At 44.6% G+C, this 22,879-nt stretch overlaps 1 protein-coding gene across 5 annotated transcripts in view; it reads left to right on the forward strand.

The window, feature by feature from the left end:
• rbm33a (RNA binding motif protein 33a) overlaps positions 1 to 13,821 on the forward strand; it is a 43,696-nt gene extending 29,875 nt beyond the window's left edge. For 4 of the 5 annotated variants that reach the window (XM_061238299.1, XM_061238301.1, XM_061238302.1 and 1 more), the window contains exons 15-20: positions 264 to 947; positions 5,802 to 6,020; positions 7,601 to 7,783; positions 9,574 to 9,664; positions 9,752 to 9,840; positions 9,937 to 13,821. In XM_061238299.1, coding sequence (XP_061094283.1) covers positions 264 to 947; positions 5,802 to 6,020; positions 7,601 to 7,783; positions 9,574 to 9,664; positions 9,752 to 9,840; positions 9,937 to 10,269 — 1,599 coding nt within the window. In that variant the 3' untranslated portion in view covers positions 10,270 to 13,821. The remainder of the gene's footprint in view (positions 1 to 263; positions 948 to 5,801; positions 6,021 to 7,600; positions 7,784 to 9,573; positions 9,665 to 9,751; positions 9,841 to 9,936) is intronic. The other variant, XM_061238303.1, reaches the window with a different exon arrangement.
• Positions 13,822 to 22,879: the final 9,058 nt, after the last annotated feature.

Below are 22,879 nucleotides of genomic sequence, written 5' to 3' on the forward strand. Positions count from 1 at the left end.
ATACTGAAGGTATTGGTATTATTTCAGTAATGCAGACTAGTGTGTACATTCTGACTACGGGTGTCATTTCAATAGCAACAGTGCAGTGTGCACATATTGAAGGTATGGGTGTCATTTCAGTAGTGGCAGACTAGTGTGTACATACTGACTGTGGTTGTGTTTTCAGCCGCACATGCTGACTGTATGGGTGTGATTTCAGCAGCACATGCTGACTATGGGTGTGATTTCAGCAGCATATACTGACTGTCTGGGTGTGATTTCAGGACCCGGAGGAGGATGAGGAGACGCGTCTGTACAGGATGAAGATTGAGGAGCAGAAGAGGCTGAGGGAGGAGATCCTGAAGCGGAAGGAGCTGAGGAGGCAGATGCAGGCGGGCATGAGGAAGAGGGAGCTGCTGGAGAGACTGTCGGGCCAGCAACATCAACAGCAACAACAACAACAACAGCAACAACAACATCAGCCACAACAACAACAACAACAACAACAACAGCAACAACAGCCTCCCGACTCCACAACGCCCCCCAACGGCACCCCCATGCCTCCCCAGCCCACCCCTACCCCCGCCCCCACCCCCGTCCCCGTCCTCACCCCCGCCCACAACCTCCGGCAGAATGTGAAGACCCGGCTGCAGATGGCCAAGGGCCCCGGCCAGGCCTTCCCCGGGGGCCCCCAGCAGAGCATCCGGCCCCTGCAGGCGGGGCCCAACGCCCAGGCCCAGTGGCAGCAGAAGAAGGCCATGATGAACCGGCAGGGGCCCATCAGACAGGGGCCCCAGTTCCAGACCCCCCAGGACCAGAGCAGGCCGGCCGTGCTGACGGCCGTGCCGGGGCAGGGGGCGGAGTCACGACCCGGGGTGAAGCGCACCGTCATGCAGAGGACCAATAGCAGCGGAGGGGAGGTGGCACCGGTCCCTCAGAAAGTGCGAGTGGTCAAACTGCTGGGAGAGGTGAGTGGTTTAGTCTGGCCACTGAGAGTGCCACAGGGGCTGAAAACAACAAGGATTCTGTCTGTATCTTTCCTCAGTCTTCTCTGAAACGGGCTGGTCTGGCTACAGTAACACCCCTGCTTCTACAAATGAAACGCTTGCGTCTTTCCTAAGGACCATCATCAGTAGAATCAGGCGTGCTACTGCTTGGTTGGAACAAAAGCCCGCACCCACATCACCCTTTTCTGGATCAGTTCGGGGACCTCTGGCCCAGCACATCCATCGGTCATTCCAGTAATGTGAAAAATGCTCAAGAATTCTCCGGTGTCTGTACAGTCCCAGTCAGAATTGTGGTGCCCTGGGTGGCTGTGTTTAGTGTCACAGATTTCTGAACCACACAAAAGAGGCGAATCAGCCCGTTCTAGCATGCCATCTGTTTATTATTAGTCAGCGATGAAATGTGTGATTAGCGCTCTGTACAGGAGGCCAGTGACTAAGCCGCTACAGTAGGGCAGGGTACGGCAGGGCCTTTCCGCCAGTCTGCTCTGCTTTAGCCAGCCGGGAGGTTAATTGGGATGATTTAATTTGATTTAAACTGAGCAGTTGACTGCGGGGAGAGCCCTGCTGACTGTAACCCTTCCTCCAGTGAGTCTGCAGGTATGAGCCAGCCTGTGGGGCCGGCGGTCGTGAACGCTCTGCTCCTCTGCACACAGCCCTCTGCGGTTCGGCATGAAGCGCTTCCACGAGCGCCTGTGAGCGGTGTCTTTACCTCCGCAATTCTCCATTCTGTCGTATAAAGAAACGAGCTTATCATTAAATCCAGCCTAAGCCCCCGTTTTCTTCTTTTCCCCTTGCACATATGTTCTTCCTGGTGTGCGAAGGTCCTGGAATCCTGGGTGGGGTTCTGAAATCCCCAGATAGATTTAAGGAAACGGTGTGCTGTCAGGACCTTGTCTTTTAAGCGAAGCCCAGTCCGTCCGCTGTGCTTTTGTTTTATTTTAATCCCCGCCTTCCATACTTAAGCTGCCGTTTTGCTTTACATACACTTTACCTTTAAAAGGAGAAACGGCACGACTACCTTAAGTCTTTAAAGGAGTGCGCTGACGTTTATCCAGAAAGTGAAACTCAAAAGTTCACCTGATTTAGAGGTTGGTGACTCTGCTGAAGCCCGGCTTTAGACTTGCGTTGCGGCAGATAAAAATGAATAAATGAAGTGACAATAGTCGGTGTGACGAAGAACAGCTTCTTTTGTCATTTGGGATTTGTCTTGACAAATTGGCCGCCTAAGCCTTAATTCCCTTATCAGGTGAAAGTGATGGAAGGTGAGTGTTTGTGCTGGGACTGAGCGCGGTGTTAGCACTTAGCGCCCTCCCATAATTACCCGGGGTGTAATGTAGAGGGGAACATGGACGTCATCGTGGATGAAGATAACACGGTGTCAGCATTAATAGAAACTTGCCCTGGAAAATGTGCACCGGCCACACCTCTGACAGAGGGGCGCTGCCCCACCGAAGAGCTGATTCACCGGATCCTACCCCAGAACGTTGTTCTGCTGTCAGTCTCCCAGCAGCCTCACAATCTTATCTCTCCCCCCCCCTCGCCTTTTCCCCACGGTATCAACTTTCTTTCAGGTGTGCAGAAATTAGTGTCATTCGGAGACGTGTAATTAATCTTCGTGGCCGGCTCCGTAATACCTGTGAAGAAAGAGATGGCAGTTTGGCGGATTTGGATTTCGCAGCTTAGCCATAGATAAGGGAAATTAATTTTACATCAGGAATAATACGGCTAACAGCAGCACAAAGCTTAGGAGGATGAGGGATGGGGAATGTGTCAAGTGTTGTCACTCCGGTATAATAGCGCTTAGCATCTGATAGGTGTAATCAAGGGGTCGCCTTTTCAGCGCGGACGGATTAATCAATTTGCGGCTCTCCGGGTGCCGTTCGCCGGCGATAGCGCCGGCTCTTCTCCCGGCTCCTGGAATGGGAGTGAGATTTGATCTGTCAGATCTGCGTGGGACTTTCAGAAGACGCGTTTCTTTCTTCCCCCCACGTACAAGGTGAAAAGAAGTTCTTTAAGAAGCGGTAAATGAAAACGTCCGGCTGACACATCCGCCTGGCGAGACGTTAAGGTGCGCTGGCCTGGGCTCGCGGCAGACAGCCCCAGGGGTCCTGCTGGAGCCGGGCCTTCCGGACGGGCGCTTGACAGTTGGGCGCGAGTTGTAGCCCGTCATAGCGTTTGAAGGTTCCCCTCGTTTTCCCGTCTGTGTAATTAGTGGAGGCTCCAGATTGCTCCGCTGCCGTTCTGGTAGAGGAAGCCGTGGGCTGAGCTGCAGGAGCTGTCGGTATTGCTGTCCTCCATTTCCTGTCTTCCCGCCAGGTCCTGGGGTAGGTGCAGTAGTGGGAGGAGCTGAGGCCTGAGGCATTGTGGGAAGGTCATTGTGACACGGGCATCGTGTGTAGGGCGGGGCAGAGGGAGTATGACCTCGTTGGGATTGTCAGCGGGAGCTGCATCGGTCATGCTGCAGAATGCTGAGATTGGTGTTTACAGTCCGGCTGGGACCGTGTAGCTGGCACGTGCAGCCTTGTTCTGTGTGCGTGCGTGTGCGTGCGTGTGCGTGCGTGTGCGTGCGTGTGCGTGCGTGTGCGTGCGTGCGTGTGCGTGCGTGTGTGTGCGTGCGTGTGCGTGTGTGTGTGTGTGTGAGTGTGACTCCTCCACCGTGTCTCTTTGACAGAGGAGCACTTCAGCAAGAGTGTTACCATATCTTACGAAAAAGGGAAGACATTTTTATTTTCAGACTTGTTGTGCTGAATTTCGATCTGAGTAACCTAATAAAGATGGATATCCAAAGGTTTAATGGTGTTGCTGATGGGTACCCTCCGAGCATTAGTCCCTGCCTGCAGTGTTTGAATAAATATTTATTTTAGGTGACAGTTTATACTGACAACACTATTTAAGAAATTATTTTATTGAAGCAAAGTGTTTACAGTAGCAACCGAACGTTAGCTTTGGAAATGGGTTAATTGAACACTCATTAACAATGAGATGTGAAATGAATGCTCATTAGCATTTGAAATGGGTTAACGAATGCTCATTAACATTGGAAATGAATTAACTGCATGGTCCTCACATTAACATTCAAAACAGGTTAGTGTCTTTAGACCAGTTTACATCTGTACAAATGTGTGTGTGTGTGTACTTTGTCAAAGGGCTTAGTTTGGCTAGCAAAAGGAAAGCTTTTCTGCAACGGAAGGACTGGTATGAATCTGTTATTAGGTTCCTGGTCTCTAGAAGACTTAGCAGTGAATTTGTTCTGTAGGTTTTCTTTTTCAATGTAAAGTCCTGGCTCATTGCTTTGCGGTGCTCCGTCGACCGGACTAATGTGTGAATACGGAGGCAAAGCAAATTGGCAGTTTCTGATGATCAGTCAACAACTGGAAGCTGTCAAAATGTAATTCTGTGTGAGTTTAATTACTGCTGCTGAGATTGTGCCGAGTCTGGGACCAGATGGGGGCCCTCAGGTCTCATTTTACACAGTATTTTTATTAAAGATGTGCGGCCAGGTGCAGACAGGCAGCATTTCTTCAAATTCTTACATTTTTTTGGGCCCTGGAAGGCAATGATGAGGAATAGAAATCCTGAATAGTTGAGCTTTGTGTGATGCTTTGTTGCTGTGTTAGAGCCTTCTAATATAGGGGGCACTTATAAAGTGCAGAGTTGTATGGAATCTGAATTTTAATTGCCTTTTACCACCAAACTGCCAAATCATTTGGTATCTTGGGAGTACTTGGCTGTTTGCTTATCTGTATGTGAGTATGCATCTTCGTGCTTGTGCGTGCATCCGTGCGTGCGTGCGTGCGTGCATCTACACGTATAGATGTGTATGTGAGAGTATATATCTGCATGTATGCAGATGTGTGTGTGAATATATATCTTCATGTGTGTGTATCTGCGTGTATGCGTGTATGCGTGTGTGTGTGTATGTATCTGCGTTTTTGCAGATGTGTGTGTATCTGCGTGTATGCACGTGTGTGTGTGTGTGTATCTGCGTGTATGCAGATGTGTGTGTGTATATATATATCTGCGTGTATGCAGATCTGTGTGTATGTGTATCTGCCTGTATGCAGATGTGTGTGTGTGTATCTGCGTGTATGCAGATGTGTGTGTGTATCTGCCTGTATGCAGATCTGTGTGTGTGTATCTGCCTGTATGCAGGTGTGTGTGTGTGTGTATATCTGCCTGTATGCAGATGTGTGTGTATCTGCTTGTATGCAGATGTGTGTGTGTGTGTGTGTATCTGCCTGTATGCAGATGTGTGTGTGTGTTTATCTGCGTGTATGCAGGTGTGTGTGTGTGTTTATCTGCGTGTATGCAGGTGTGTGTGTGTGTTTATCTGCGTGTATGCAGGTGTGTGTGTGTTTATCTGCGTGTATGCAGGTGAGTGTGTGTGTGTGTGTGTGTGTGTGTGTGTGTGTGTGTGTGTGTGTGTGTGTGTGTGTGTGTGTGTGTGTGTGTGTGTATCTGCCTGTATGCAGGTGTGTGTGTGTGTGTGTGTGTGTGTATCTGCATGTATGCAGGTGTGTGTGTGTGTGTGTGTGTGTGTGTGTGTGTGTGTATCTGCGTGTATGCAGGTGTGTGTGTGTGTGTGTGTGTGTGTGTGTGTGTGTGTGTGTGTGTGTGTGTGTGAGTTGTCTGATGACAACTATGTTTAGAACAGCATTTCCTGTGTATTTTGCTAGTTTCTGGATGTGATGCTCTGACTTATGGTAGAACCTATGCACTTGTAAGTCGCTTTGGATTAAAAGCGTCTGCCAAATGACTAAAATGTAAATGTAAAAATGTAATGAGTCTCTGACTGTGGTGTGGTCTGCTCTGCAGGGCACAGAGGCAGCTGACGGGCCCAGCGCTCTCCCGCCGCAGCAGCAGAGGCTCCAGCCGGTTCCCCGGCAACCCCCGCAGATCCGACTGGCTCCAGCCATCAGGAAGGTCACCATGGGAAGCGCCCCCCTGCAGCAGATCCAGCCCCACAAGCCCAACCTGCAGCAGCTAGCGCCCCACGCAGGCCGGGGCGGGATAGGCACCCCCCAGCAGAACAGGGTGAGGGCAGCTGTCCTAATACCACCGAGTTCCCTGCACTGGTCAAACAACACCAGCTTATTAACTTCAATACTTCGTCCACACCTATAACTATAACGATGACTAGAATTACATCATTTTACGAAACGTTATAACTTGAGTGGATGACTGCGTCCACACCACAACGGCGACAACGTCAGTGAGGATCACTTTCCAGCTGTGTCTCGTTCATGCGATGTTTCCAGCTGCATAAACGATAGAAACACTGACAGCCAATGAAAATCCGAATTTACGGATCCTGTTCAAAATGGCAGATGACTTGGCGACCATTTACAGAACATTATCGCTCATCAGCATGGACGCTCACATTGTTATGGTTATAGTTATGGTTTGTAATTAGGTATTGGTGTGGACAGGCTTTTACTCTCTGCATCTTAACTTTGTTTATATAAACACTCAGCCCACTGCCCCGAGGAAATTACTGCCGTACACATACGAAACCACCGTATGGTTTTAATGCATTTATGGTGCTAATAGGTACGCACCTTTGGATCGTAAATGGGCTGTGTGCTTATAAAAACCCCTTTGCATCGTAAATGCTGTTACAGCGCTCATAAAATCTGAAATGGTACGCTTAACCACAGCTACAATGCTTCATATGAATTACTTCTGCTTCGCTCCTAAGAAAGCCTCTCGTAAGTGCCTTCATATTGCTCATTAGACCAGCTTCTGATTGCATACTTATATCCTGATGAGATCTTTATAAACGCTTGTAAAATGTAGAATTGGCTCGAGCCCCAACATCCGAGCTAGCTCAGAGTGTACAGAGCAGAAAAGGTGCTTTTAGCAGAGGCTAGTTCCTGTGTGTTGTGTATGTGTAGTGTGTGTAGTGTGTGTAGTGTGTGTAGTGTGTGTAGTGTGTGTAGTGTGTGTAGTGTGTGTAGTGTGTGTAGTGTGTGTAGTGTGTAGTGTGTAGTGTGTGTAGTGTGTGTGTAGTGTTGTGTATGTGTTGTGTTGTGTTGTGTGTTGTGTATGTGTGTTGTGTATGTGTAGTGTGTGTAGTGTGTGTGTGTGTATGTGTTGTGTTGTGTGTGCGTGTATGCTGCCTGTGTGCGGGCTGTAGCTGCCCAGTATCAAGCCTGAGGCGCCGCGGGCTCTTTTGAAAGCGCTAATATGCTAAAACACTCGGCACTGTAATAAAACAGCAGGCCGCGCAGATGTCGTGAGCGAACGGGAAGCAGTGTGAGGTAAGACTGTGTGCCCGGCGCTGTAACGGTGACAGGCTCGCACAAAAGTGAAGTGACAGACGCTCGGAGGCTAACGCAGACAGGAGGCTGTCGCCATGCCGCCACAACTCCGTGACACCTCAATAACGCCTGGATGAGGTCACTTATCTGTTACCGCGGGATCGTGTGCGCGGGTCTCTCAGCTCAGTTTCCGAGAGACACGCGCGTCTCCCGGTCACGTTCGGCTCGGACGCGCGCGTGCAGAAAGGGCGGGGGAGGGGTGGACGTGGCTCAAGTTCATCCGAAGCGGCATGGCGGGCGGGCGGGCAGCGGAAGGGCAGGCTGACTTGGCGTTGTGCCCTGTGCGTCCCGCAGGTGGTGGTGCAGGGCCGTGGGCGGGCGGGGCCGCTCCAGATGGGCAGGGGCCGAGGCACGGCGAGCAGGCAGGGAGCACGCCTGACCGACGGCCAGCCCCGCACCGTGTCCATCGAGGGCCTCTCTTCCTCCACCACCGACGTCCAGCTGAAGAACCTGCTCAAGTCCATCGGGCCCATTCAGGTAGGGTCACCCCTGAGCCCCTGTCAGGAGCCTTTTCACCTGCGCGCCGATACCATCAGCTCCCTGTCAGGAATATAGAGTGCTCTTTAATGTGTAAAAGACCTTGCTTTTCACACGCCTTTCAGCTCATTCTGCCACACTGTACCTGCATGCACATACAACACACACACACACACACACACACACACCTCTCTCTCTCTCTCACACACACACACACACACTCTCTCTCTCTCACACACACACACACACACACTCACACTCACACACATACACATACACATACACACCCACACACATGCACACACACACACACACACACACACACACATATAACATGCACACACACTCTCTCACACACACACACACACACACACACACCCCCAATATGCACCCAACACATGCACAACACACAGGAACATTGACATTTTAGGCCATTGGGGTTCTGCACTGTGGGTGAACTGTAAACAGCCAGCATTGTTTTCCTTATTTGTGCTTATTGTGTCTAGCGAGGTGTTGTGTAGACAACAAAGAGTGACGCTTCATCTGACAATATAATGCATGTGCCTGTAATAATGGGGAAGAAATGGCACAACCAAATTTGTCTGCAGTCTCACTCAGTAGCTCATCCTACAGTCTGAATCACCCTCCTGTCTGGCTTGCTACTCAACTAACATTTAAGCTCTGAGTAAATGATCAGGCTGAAGTTAACAGGCAAACTCCTCCTCACTGACATGGAGTGACCTCTTTCAGGTTAGAATTATCATTACATCAAGTCAACATTGGTATCCCGTTTGCCCTGATTGTCCTAGTTAATCTGTGATCCAAAATGTCCAGGGTGACTGCTCCAATGTAATCCTCCCATCTCCCCGTTCTTCCACCATTCTGATTACATTAAATATTTAGATAGCTTGATTGCTTTTAATATTTCCTGATACCTGTTATTCAGTGACAGTATTGTCTTTTTTTACTTTGAATAATTTTTAAATTAAGTTCTTTTCAATATATGTAAAAATGAATTCCTTTTGATAAACTTCAGTAGAAATATTTTTGAACTAATATCAGTATTCAAACATGAGTTTTACCATTTGTTATGTTAATTTGAACTCTGCAAGATAACTATGAATCACCTGAAAAATTACAATGTATTGGTGAACGAACGATTCCTTTGTTTTTTACACTATAAAAGAACTTCAAACAAGATTATGAACAATTATTTGAAATGAGTTAAGTTGAGGGCACTCACTGTAGAAATAATATTGCATTAGAGTTCAACCCTGGTAACACTGAAAGAGTGTATACTACTGTTGTATCTGTTGCATATATAATGACTTATAGCTTTGTACATACTTTATTCCATAAATTGCATCCGGGCAATGCCTTTGTCACTTCTCCAAATTCTGTATTCACAGAAAGATAGATAGATACTGTTAATTACAGCCTATATAACCAAAGCAGTTAACGAGTCTCAGATTATGAACACTGATCAGTGTGCTATAGTCATTTCAAATAGTCAACTTTAAAATTGAGTTGCCTTCAATTTACTAATCACTCTAAACCAAATTTCAGTTCAGTGCGATAGTGAATCTTTATGACGCATGCATGTGTCGTATAACTGTACACTATAGCTGCAGTGCTGTATTCTGGGATTCTAGTTTGGTTAACTTTTGAAAAAAAAAAAAAAAGAGTTGACCGAAGAGTTTACTTCTGCTAAACTCACTTTCTAGTTGTGTGCCCCAGGGCTGTGCTTTGCCTCACTCTGGATTTGAACCCGCGCTCTCTGTAACTCTCAGGTGCCCAGGCAGCTACAAACACGCGCCTCCGCCCCCCCAGCGCGGAGCCCCCTCCACTGCACTGTGTGTGGACCCCGTGGCGTAACTAGAGGCCAGTCCTTCACAAACTTTGCCCGTGTCGGTGTTTTGGGGGCAGGCTTTCTGACCGCCGGTGTCCCGTTTCCCCTCTTGTGTGCAGATGTTCAACATGCTCCCGCAGCAGAGGAAGGCCGTGGCCAAGTTCGTCCATCCGCAGCACGCCTCCAGCTTTCAGCAGAGCTTCCACAGGTAACGTCCCCTCTGGCCCCCCGCAGGGCCCCCGCTGCACCGGCCCATTCGTGTTTAGGGTCCCCTCTCACCCTGCGCTTCTGTGCACACCACCAGGCACATGATAGATCTGTCGCACATCGACGTGTCTCTGATCGATGGATGAGTGGCGGGGAGGTGGCCCTCGGGCAGAGCTCGCGGAGGAGCGGTGTTGAGGACGGAGTCCCGCCTCCGCCCGGGCGCAGGGCCGACGGCCGCGGTGACGGACAGGCCCCGCGGAGCGTTTTCGGCACGGACACACAGACCGGCGGGCGGTGCGGCCATGGGACACTTGAAGACTGTAACTGTTCTTTCCACCGTGTTAGCGTGACCGCACTCACGTGCGCCGAAACACAGCCCTGGCTACGGCTGACTCACTCCCGGCTATCACAGGACTCTCAGAACTGGTGACGGTGTGTTCTACCCCTCTGTTTAAAGAACAAATTGTGAATAACTCTCGATAATGGTTGGTCTCATCTTTAGACGTTTCAACACTCTGGCCCTGCTCAAGTTCGGACGTGTTTGTGGTTTGAAATAATATTGCAGACCAAAAACCAGGTTTAGCAACTCGAGAGACTTTGACATGTGAATAGGGAACATGGCTTCTGTTCGGCTATTTTCCTTTTGATGGTACCTCGCATGTCCTGTAGAGGGCAGCATTTGATAGTTAACGTCCTATTTAAGAGTCCTGTTTTTCTTTTCCTTTGCTTCTCTGTGAGACCACTCTGGAGCACTTTTAGTTTTCGGTAAATGGCACCGCCTAGTGGGGAATATATATACATGTAAGCCATAATCTTCTCTTACAAAAAGTAGGTGGGTTCGATGCTATTTCCTGTGGTTTATATTTGCGAAATAGTTTGAAAAATATCTGCTTAACTCATGAAACAATAAGCCAGTTATGATAAGACAGTATGCCTTCGCTGTAGTTTGTATGTGTCGGTGTTGAATGCATTCTGGCACCATAACTTGAAACGTAGGAAAACTATTTGATTTCAGGGCCGCCTGCTGCAGTCAAAATCAAAACTCTTGCATGGTGTACATATTTTTTCTCTTAATCGCAACAAACACTTAAGTCGTTTGCTGTAGTCCTTTATGTGTTTGGAAAGTTACCTTGCTGTAATATTAAATATTCGAGTAGTAATATCTCTCTTTTCTCTTAGAAGCTTGTATAAACAGCATGAAAAGAACGATGAAAGCACATTTGTGTAGCAGTTTTCGAGGATCCTAAAGCTCTTGGCATGGCTTCCACACACCAACCAGCAAGGGCTTAAAGATAAAGACATAAAGTCACATATAGTCCACCTCTCCCTTTCCCGCTGACTCCACCCGGGGTAACAATCCACTCCGTAGTGTGCCCCCATGCCCCTGCCCCCCTAACCCCCGCTCCACTGCCCCACCCACTCCCCCTTCACAGCCCCTCCCCCTTCACAGCCCCTCCCCAAAATGGCGGAATGAAACTGGCACTGTTGTGGCAGTGCAGCGCAGTACGACAGTGTAAATGAGTTTGTGCAGCCGTTAGAGAGGGAGAGCGTCTCTAGCGTATAGCTATTCGGTTGATGGAGAAAGCACGGCAGCCATTTTGTGCTGGGTCACTCGCTTCAGTTGAAGAGGAGGGGCAATGTTTCTTCTTATTTAGCCCGTGAAGCTCGTCCTTTTCACTCCACTGTGGCCAATTTTGCCGGGGCTGCTGTCAGAGGAGATACTCCCAGAAACGCTGGGTTTAGGTTATCATTCAGAAAAACGCCGGCCTGTCAGTCTGTTAGCTGGAAATCCTGTCTTTTATTTAAGTCTTAGTAGCCTGCTTCATTAATTCAAGATTCAGCAAGCACTGAGCTGTAGCTGGAATGGTTCCCAAACTTTAAACCTGGTGGTTTCAGTGCATAGCAGAGTGTTGTTCTGAGCAGGGAGTTTGTGCTCAGCATGGGCTGTGCTTGTTGTGCTTTGAGAACTACAGGCTGATGCATCTCTTTGGCTGTACCATTTTTTTAGAAAGTGCCCTTTTGTCTTTGATTTGCTATGCCGTTGTACTGTGAATATTTGCTTTTACATGGGTGAAGTTTCTGTGTTGCTTTACAGTTCAGACAGACATTGGTTTTACATTGAATATGAGGACGGATTCAAGGAAATGTTTTTTAAATGTTTTTTTATTTTTATTTTCGGGGATAAGGTGACTTTGCAGTGCTCACTTGGTATGGTGGCATTAGTATCTGTTTGTTTTTTGTTTTTTTAATATAATTATTCTCCGTTTTCCACTGTTGTATACTGAGAGTGCGCTATGTATTTTGGCAATTTCATCTTTTAAAATATTACACTAACAAGAGCACGGTACTTCATCCTGTAGAAAGGTTGTATTAATTGGCTTTGCTTAAATTCATCTGCTGTAGTGGTCAGGAGATCAAGAGGTTTACTTTTTGTCGTAAAACTAAAGTGAAAAGAAGCAGTAGTTTTTGTTTTTATAGACTAGGTCCAAATCTGACCATATATTGTGTCTTGGAGGAGCAGCAGAAATGGGAGAAGTCATGTCTGAACTGTAAGGCATGGAGATGTAACGTATCATTTAGAGTCAGGATTTCCCAGTTCCTTTTATGTGCTGCTGAATCATGAGCACCCTTCACGGCTTTTCCAGGTTTCCGAGTTTTCCTCCCTGTTTACAGATAATTACGGTGAATCCCAGTTCGAATGATGCTTTCACATCTCATGTTCTTGAATGAGGATGGATGTCCCCCCTACCTCTGTCTTAACTACAATGCCAGCTCCCCGTGTATTAACTGTACATTGTGTGTGTAAATCCGTGGCAGCCATGGTTACAGAATTCTGTTGACTGACTTGATAAGGCTAATATTCCTCCTGATTTGTGTGGGTCATATAGAGCTCATACTAACGGACTTTGGGGTTAGAGTGAAAGGACTTGTCATCTGTGTTTAGTCCAGTACCATCTGGTCATGAAAAGCAACATGCCAGAATTTAGGCCCAACTGCTTGGAAGTTGCTCTCGATCTCTAAGCCAAACCTAACCAGTGTATTATCAAGTGGCATACTGTCTTATCGTCAAAATGGTGAATTTTCTTTATATTTTACACTAGTTGCAACAGTTGTTTCTAGCATGTTCTGACAGTATAAGCGACTTGTAGCATCAGAAGCGATCATTGAAGCCTGATGCTATCCAGGTCGAGTCAAATTTTTTCAGGGGCAATCCTTGTAGAGCGTATTTTCTTATTTAGAGGATGTGAGGCAACCATTATCGGTTTATTCATAATCATGTGAATACACTACCAAAAATAGGGTCTCATGTACAGTATGTTTCTGTTGATCAGTGTTCTGGACTTTACTGTTTGGATTTACGTAAGTGCGCATCAACTGTTTCTGGATTGCTTATTGATCATTTTCTTGTGTAGCTTTTCTTTTCTTTTTTTAAACAAAGGTATTGTGTCAATATATGAATATTAAGTTCAATAACACCACACATAAGTACATGTATTATTTGGTTTTTGACTGAAACATAGGCCTAGTAAATCATTTTTTTGAATTTGAGAGTTTTAAAAAAAAATAATAAAAAAATGGAAACTGGCCTAAACAAGAGTTAATTTTGAGTATATGAAGCCAAATGCCTTTTTTGAATCCAAAATTTTGTGTGTACTGTGTTTGTGTTTTGTGTTCAGCCTGAAATTGGTTTTGTGCCAGTAGCCATCCGGTTGTGGTTATGTTTATGGTAATGTTTGAGTTTACCCATTCTCCCCCTCCCCTTACCTCTTCCTCTAACTGCCCAAGACCATCTCACCTGTCCAAGTTAAACCAAGGAGGCTTTGTCTTTCAGATTACTAAATTACTTTTCCCCTCTCTATGATTAGTTGCAAAAAAGAGTCAGGTAACATTGCGTATGGAAAACTTACCTGTTATATCAAAACATTGCACACGATAAACAGTTGTTTTCGCACATTCATTATTACTAATTTCTCAAGAGTAATCCTTAGTAAAAAAAATAATAATAATAATAAGTGACTATAGATACCCATACTTTTATACATTTGAAGACATTAGTCATAAATGGCTGCCTGAAAATGAAAGGTTGCCTAATTTCTCCAGAAATGCCACCAGGGGGCGGCAAAGTTCATATAGCGCTACAGCGTTTTCATTAATGAGTTTGGTCCGTATAACGTTCAGTTGTAGGCCTGTATCATAGCGGCTTCACATACTATTAAGTACACTGACACGGTGTGAGCTTTAAGGACACGGTCCCTTTCTCAGCCATAACCTTTTTCTACATGGATTTATTTCATGTTGCTGTTGGATTGTACTTGTTTTGATTTTATTTCCTTTGGTTATTTATTATTTTGTTTTTTATTTGTTCGATGATTTCACTAAAGGTAACCGAAGTAGCAGTCGCATAAAGATTTGATTAAGGTATTCTCTTTGGCCTTAATGTTTGTGTTTTAGAAGTATAGATTTCCCAAGGAAACTGAGCTGGTAAATCCTATGGATTTGTGTGGATTTGAAAAGTGGTTATAATTGTAATGTATCATTACACTTGGAATTATAAGCACTCGCTTGTAAATGTAAACCAGGATCATATTGGTCCTATATGTATCTTTTAAGAAGAATTAAGCTTAAAATTAGTCAAATTTGGTTGAGAATACGAACCATTGGCTACCCAGTAACTTGCCTAATCAGGCTTAAGGAAGTAAATTGCCTTATTCTCAGAGGTTTGCAGTCAGCACACCTTTGTGGTTTTGTAGCTAACGCAGATGCATTATCAGCCAGGGTTCAATGGGGAGCCTGTTTGGTTTCCCCAGCCCATTACCTGGCAGGTATTGCATGTTGCTTGCCAATACAACGCTCAAATTGAGAAGTAGTTTCAGGAAAACAAGCATTTATATGTGGCGAAGACTTATCAGGAAGAAATGTGTGAATTATGAGTTGCGGTTGGGTTCTCTATGAATTTTTTTATTGTGAGCAGGAAAATGGGTTCATATAATTATGTGACAATACTACAGTAGGATTGTATTTCTGCTATTTTGACATATGGAAATATGCTTCAACCTGGTTGGGCCCAAACGTTGCTGTGTTGTTGCCTGTCTGAAAAAAAATGTTTGTATTGTTCAAACCATTGCGAGAACTTGAATGTGTGCTTGGGTTTACCTTCACCACATGTTTTGACATTGTGGTTTGCTTTGTGAATTCTAACATTTATTTCCTTTCAGAGGGTCCTGGCTCAAGATAACTCCATTAATGCATAAGCATGTTTTATTCCTACAGGTTTAATGGTTTGGGTCCAAAATCAAATGTCCAGTTAATCTTGTGACGTTCTGCTCACGGCAGTGCCTTGCCTGTGTCTGATCTATCCGTCTGTCTTGTGTGTCTGTATACCCATCTGTCTTTATATATCTCTATCAGTATCATTGTCTGTTCTCTATCTCTCTCTCTCTTTTGCCCCCTCTTTCTCTTCTCCCTCTCACTCCCTCCCTCTCTTGATATCTCTCCCTTCCTCTTTCTCTTCTCCCTCTCACTCTCTCTCCCTCTTTCTCCTTCTCCCTCTCTATCTCTCTCCTTCTCTCTCTTGCCCGCTCCTTCTCCCCCTCTCTTGTACCCCCTCTTTCTCTCTCTCACCCTCTCTCGCGCTCTCTCTCTTTCTGTCTCTCTCCTCATATTGTCAGTGATAAGCTTGTCTCTGTTTACAGGTTTCTGTGCGTGTGCATGAAGGCGACTCGGTACATCTCACTGACTGCTTTTATTCCACAGGAGCTTCTTACTGCAAAGCGGACGGAGTGTTTATTTTATTTCCATTTTTTAATCATGAGAGTGTGAGTGTGTGGTGTGGTGTGATGCTGTGAATTAAACCTGAAGCATTTTGTATTGAATAGGTGCCGGATTGCCTTTGTTAGTTAGTCCCAGTGACGGAGGTTACCTGCCCGGGTTCACGGTTCAGACACTTGCTGTGTCACTGTGGTACTCCCGCCAGGGGTGTGGCAGTGCTCAGACTCTCCATTAGGGGGCGCATTTCTACTGTTTGTTCCAAGAAGAGACTACACTCATTTTTATCAGACAAACAATCATTGCAATTCTCAGTAGACACTGAACTGTTCAAAAAAGCAAAAGCTGAACTGTACTGTCCTGGAATGATGACTACATGGACATATACTGTATGATTCATGTTTGTGATGCTGATATATTATTTATATACACATGGATATGTCTGCCTGCATTGTATGGTAGTACTGCACTGTACTGAACTTTCTGTGAACCTCTTTATGAAGTTCCTGTTAAAACTCTGTGATGTTCCTTTATGAATGTATGAACTCATGTTTATTTTACAAATAAAAAAAAAAGTGTGAAAAATACTTCTTTTTGCTTCTTTTTTGCTACATTGTGTTAACCTGTGAATATAAATGTCTTCGCTTTTCCACATGAATCCATACATTAAAAACTCCACAGATGATGGCTTAAGAGGCCTCTCGAGCCTGAGTGAATAAGTGAAATTTGCGATAATTAGTAAGAAAATCTGAATATCATAAAAATATTTGGGAAAAAGACGTCATTTCATTTCTGAGACTGAAATTCAAGCACTTAAGATGACACCTGGTGGTCAGTAGATGAAAAACAAGACGAGCAATGACGCAATAAAATGTTGAAATATTTTATATCTTTATATTGTGCGAGCGTTTGTTTCATATTTATTTCTTGAATGATTTGAAAGCTTTGGAACTCTTGGTGTGGTCTTGAAGTAACCGTGCTTTGTTTTGATTTGCTAATGTATTTTGTTTGCCAACAGCAGAAGCCTTGGTTGAAATATGCTTCCAGACGCCAGACTGCTGGTGTTTGCGGATGTCAGCGTTTGTTGAAACGAGCCTGTAATCCAGCAGTCTGTGGGCCCTGCCGGGATTAGAGCCTTTATTTTCCCCGCTCCCAGGAATGCTCTCACCCGGACGCTTTTGTACCTGCCGGAGTCGGGAGGTCACCGCCTGCGCCCCAGTGCTGCTCTCCTGTCTCCCGCAAGTTCCAACTGTACAGTATCGACAAAACGTGTTTGTCCTAAAAAACGCGGAGCGGAATCTCGGTTCCTGTTGCGAAAAAGAAAAATCAAGAGAAATTTAAAAAGGCGGCGACTTTATGACGACGCATCGACGGAGCTCTTAAATTTGATTACAGTTCTGATGTTCTCTCAGTCTGAGCAAACAGCTTGGCTGCCTGACATTCCTGTGTGTGTTTGAGCCAGTCAGCCCTCATCATTCATCAGCACCGTGTCACTGCGCTTTGTCTCTGAGCTTATATGTGCTCTCTCACTGCTGACCACACAATGCACACAGAGAGGCAGTATGGCTTTGATAATCTGCAGATATGTTTGAAGCCCTCACGCCACAGATGGAATTCATGTGCTGTTCACCACCTTAGTAATGGTTTAGTTATCAGTCGAGGAGGAAAACACTTTTCTTTCCTGGCTTCTGTAAAACGCACCTCTTGCTCTTATTTTTTGAGTGGAGCTTCTTCCATATCTGTAGTTCATGTGGCTAATTAACTGTAGGCAGCTGCAGTGTATTAAGTTATTGAATTAAAATGTGTTGTGTTAAATTCCAGTCGCACGTGTCGGTTTAGCCTTTTCTGCGGTTGTATTGAGCGACGCACGTGTGTCTGTCCAAGTGTCACGAGAGCCCCTCTTCTCATGGCGGCCATTTTGATTCCTCTTCATGTGCGAAGCGCCGGCCCGTGATTGGCGCAGACGGGTCATGAGGGGCCTCTGGGTAAACTGGGAGAGAGTGCCCATCGCATGCAAACACCAGAGATTACCCGCCCCCTCCCCGAGCCCGTCGGGTTGCTGCCTCCTGATTGGCTGTTTTCCGTGGCTTGACTGGGCAGTGCCACGCAGCAGGGCTCTCGCGGGAGGACCTGCTGACAGTGATGCGTGCTACATGGGCACCCAGTCTGTCCCATTCCCCGCTCTTTCAGTCTCACATTTCACTGTGCTGAGGATCGTGCACTATTTATTTATCAGTGTGTTTTCAAAATCATGCTCACATTTAGAGTATATTTGTGAGCCTTTTCTGTAAGCTTGAGTTGGTTCCCTCAGCAGTTGGAATTTCACAGGCTTTCTGTAATGGAATGGAACGGAAGCTTTGATTTTAGATCTGTCGTCTCTTTTCTTCCTTCTATTATTCTATTTTTCACTGATTTCATAAAATCCTCAACTTAGTCAGCCGTTTTATGAAACGAGTTGCTCCGAAATGAGAATAAATCTCCATAACCGACAGATTGCCAGGGGACAGAAGTGAAGCAGCAGAGTGAACAGTGGCTTCTCCCAGCACATCTTTATTTACTTATTTTTGAGAGAACGTACAGGACTGTCATGGGGCGTTACATAGAGGGCCTGTTTTCCTCAAACCTTTAGTATGTGCAAAACCTTGTAGCAAACGCAAATCAAATAACATGACTAATGATTGGTCATGATATTTATTTTGCACCACTGATTGTGTTACTAGTTTTGAATGGTGTAATAGTTTGCTAGATTTCACTGATAAATGCTTCGACTCAGATATAACCAAAAAAACAAGCAAGTCTCTGTCCGTCTGCCTTACCTTGGTTTACTTGTATTTTGCTCTCAGACGGCGAGCTGGCCAGAGAGTAAAGCGCTGTCTCCTGGGAGCGTGAGTTATGGGAAGCGTCCCTGTGAGACAGTTTGACACTGAGGTGTGGATGCTGCTGTTTGCACACATCTCTTCGCTCCCCCACATATTTCTCGAGGTGGGACTCGGAGGGGAAAAAATGTGGAGTCTCGTCCTGTACCTGCGCGCTTTCACATCTTTCTCTTTGAAGGTGTTTTTCAGCCGGCTTTCTTCCTCCTCGTGGTGCCCCGTCCCAGCCAAACTCCCAATTCACAACTTTGAGTGCTGTGGTCACACTGTGTCCTGAGAATTTGATATTCATCCGTTTGTGTTTTAATACTCACATTCAAAATCAAAGCTTATTTATAGAGGCATTCTTACAGAATACTCACAGAGGCTTTACCGAATAGACCAGTCCTGAACCCCCAAAAGCAAGCAGTGTGTTCTCCTGTTAGAGTTCCAGCTGCTGTTAATATGTGCATTGTACCAAGCTTTGGTCAGAAGAATAATTCCGTAATCATCAGCATTACCCTCATCAGTAATGGCAGCAGCATACTTGTTTTCTGCAGTAATAATTTTTCTTGTGAGACTGTGATGTTGGAGCTTCATGGGCACTGACTGCACCGGAGATTCATGTGGCATAATGCTCAGAACGTACCTCCTGAGCATGCCTACCCAGAATGCTGCATTCCGGGTGAAAGGTGACCGATCAATGTCAAAGCCGTTTAGTTTTAGTTTCCAGCAGTGCGATATTGGCTGTTTTTTAATTGCTTCAACAATATTTTGTATGCAAAACAATGGGTTATCCAACTGAAAAAATATGCCTTTTATTTATTATATTGAGCATATAAGCCAGACTTTGACTGATCCCAATGCCCTCCCTCAGTCATCTCAGATCAGTGACTGAAGGCAATCCACTAAGTATCCTCTTATTTTTCTCTGGATACCCAGTGCTACCTATAAATGTTCACACTAAGGCCCATATTTGGTACAACTTTCGATGTTTGTGAGGCATGTTTTGCTGTTAAAAAGTAGGACTCTTCATATCTCCTGACTTTTATGTGTGTCCAGTGAGCTGTCTGCTCATTAAGGAGCCAGTTTAGGACAGAGGCTGTGCGGATATTGATTTACTCTCTGATGTATAGATTAAATTCTTCCCTGACATCTGTTGGACTAACGGCCAGTGGACATATGTCAGTGTCCGTCCTAAAGTGGAGCGTGATTATCAGGAGTGATTTACAGCCAATCTAGTGTTTAATGAAGATATGAATCCAGCCAACCATACTGACCTCTATCAATTCAGCTCCACTTTCAGTGTGCAGTGTCATCAACAGGTTTGCTGTATTTTAATTCCTTTTTTTCAACCAGAAAACTACATTGAGAAAGTTAGGATTTAACTATCTTTAAATAATAATTTAAAAGTATGATGTTTGTTGATGGTGTTATTGCCACTCTTGATAAATATGTGCAACAAAACCTGTCAATTTGCCAACGTGTAAAGAAGTGTGCTTTATTTATGATTCAATGGAATCAACCAAAGTCATACATTTTCAAAATAAAAAATGTTTCCCCAAACAGCAATTCAATTTTGGTATTATCTGACCATAGCCCTCTTTTCCAGTCATAATTACATCAAGGTTTGGCAAACTCTAGATGCTTGGTTTTGTTTATTGTGCTCAGTAAATGCTACCCTTCCAAAGAGTGTTTGTATGGAGGTGCCATTTCATGGTTCTTTTTGGGAGTGGTGACCCCAAGCAGCAACCAATCTCTGCAATTTTTAATCTGTGCTCTTTTATGACCTCCCTCACCATCTTCCACACCATCCAAGAAGACAACGCGTCCTCTTCCTGGCAAGTTGCAACCATTCCATATGTTTGAATTATTTTATTATTGCCCTTACTGTGCTTAGCGTTATGTTTATCTGTTTTGTGTTTTTTTTTGTTTTGTTTTTTATACCCAAAACCAGACTGTAGACGGTCTCTTCTGAATTGGGTTATTTGGCTTTTCCCATGCTGATGGATGACAAAAGTGTTTTGCAGGCTTCTTACTGTTTTTATAATCGAGTGAAACAGTGATGGAATGATGCAATATAGTTACTTTAGACTGAGATTAACTAAATTAATTAAAATTCTATTGCCAATTTCACATTGTTTGATTTTATTTACAATTGTTAGGCTGCAAATAATTGTGACACCTATGATTTAAATAAATAAAAATTAGATTCCTTGTTACAAAACATTGAACCATGAGAGTAAATGTATTGAAATACAAGTATAGTTTTCTCTTTGAACATATGGATTATTGTATGTGTTGTTTATTATATGCAGCCTTTTTTCTTCATTTTTAATGGCGCCAATAATTCTGGAGCCCACTGTAAATTTTTTATTCAAGCCACCTTTCATAAAGACTGATCTTGTCTTCTCATGAGTCAGCAGGTTTTGGCTTATGTTGCTAGCATACTTATCTTACCAATGTAATAATCATACTTTACTTGTTTTCCATGATGTTTTTACTCTTAATATTTGTGTGTTAAGTGCTCTAGTAGTGCTGAGCCTCTCTGTATCTCATGAATGTATGAAAGAGCGCCTGTTTTATTGTTTCATTTGATGTCTCCTTCGCCCGGTCTCTATACTGTAACCAGGTCATCTGTGAGTCTGCTTTGGTTGTGAAGTGTTACTTTCATCCAATTCCTTGATGGAGAGTTCTGGAAACTCACCTCTTCATTTGAAGAAGGTAAAATGTCTGATCTTTCTCTTTGTTTCATGAAGTGTCTTCACATTTTTCTCAGTTAATTCACTCTTATCTAAAAACAAGCAGGGCATGAACAGTGCCCACAGAACCAAGTGAGTGACGTATAGGTCTTTTCAATATGTAGCAATGACTGTATACACACACGCACACACATATACACACACACACACACACACACACAGACTTCAGAAGGTCAGGTTATCAAAAGTGGCAGAGAAGCCCATAATCATCCCTCTATGATGATGGATACACACATAAGGCAACTGGCTTTCAGCTAGAGCTGCTGCCCCACCAGGCGAGGTTAAACGTCCGGTTTTGATGATGCATGGAAGTCATATGATTTGAAATCGCAGGTTCACAGACAAGATGGGGGTCATCATTAATGACCCCCACAGAAAAGCAACACTCCGTCTGCATGGGCTTACAGCCATTTGATTCCTATGTGTGGGGTCACTGTAGGTTGCTTGTTTTGTTTTTGTTGTTTTTCCTTGTCTTTGAGAGTCTGTTGGATCTATAGCCTGGAGTAACATCTGACCAGGCTTAATTTTGCTATTATTTTATACATTGTAGTCATACGTGATTTATTTTCTTTAGTATGGTGGTATTTAAAATATTAAGCAATTTTATTGGATATTTTAATTCTATATTCTGAGACGGATCTCATCCAAAAGGCACATCATCTAAAAACGCAGTGAGACTCAGCAAGATGTACCTTCAAACGGGCCGCGGAGTTCGGAAGCATGTAATGAGAGATCGAACAATATATGACAAACTTTGTCATACGCTTGGTAAATATCTTGCTTTTCACAGACAGACCACTAGATGTCGCTGTTATACCAGTTTTTCACAACGAATTAAAATCATTAACCTGTAGTTTGGGATTGACTACTCTGGTGAATTTTAAGACTATACATGATATATATTTTAGCAGGTCTGTCAATATCTTAGATACAGCCTCCAGCAAACTAACAAATATTTTGACTGCCATCTTAAATTGCATGTAGCCATTCATACATAATCACCTTACTCCTTTGATAAACACATTTGTGACAAATCATGAATTATATGAAAGCTTCCCTGTGTACACATGCGTCCATTTTGTATTTTGCAGCCACCCAATCCAGTTGCTTATAATTAGTACATTGGCAATCCTGAACCACTTTTTAAAGGCAAGTCGTGATTCGAGAGGAAATTCTATCGACCTTTGGGCTAAGAAGCCTTTAAATACCATGTATTCTTATACAATACTACCAAATCTTCTTGTGGGCCCTTCATGGAGTAGGATAAATATTTTGTTTAAGCTGAATTTCCAGAGAACGGAATCAATAGTTTGCTTACAAAATCTGCAAGTAGATTAGGCTAACAAACACAAGCCTGTTTAATCCATCTTTCTGTTCCAGAGGAATTTCTGAAAGGCCATGCAGCTTCAGTTTAGCATTGAGTCTTCACTTTTCACAGACAGGCTTCAGGCAGTTCAAAGCTTAGGCCAATCCTACAGTTCCAGACTCAAGTCTTTTATGAATAAGCTTCACATCTGACTTGGGCTCACGTGTAAATGACTACTTTCTCTTCTCCCTGTCTGAGGCATGGGCCAATTCCTCCTCAGTGATTCTGACTTCTGGTATTCTGACCGTGTGCTTCACTGGCTTACAAACAGCTTGAATGCACTGCACTTCTAAA

This window comes from Conger conger, chromosome 4 (genome assembly GCF_963514075.1).
Source record: "Conger conger chromosome 4, fConCon1.1, whole genome shotgun sequence".
Taxonomy (NCBI): domain Eukaryota; kingdom Metazoa; phylum Chordata; class Actinopteri; order Anguilliformes; family Congridae; genus Conger; species Conger conger.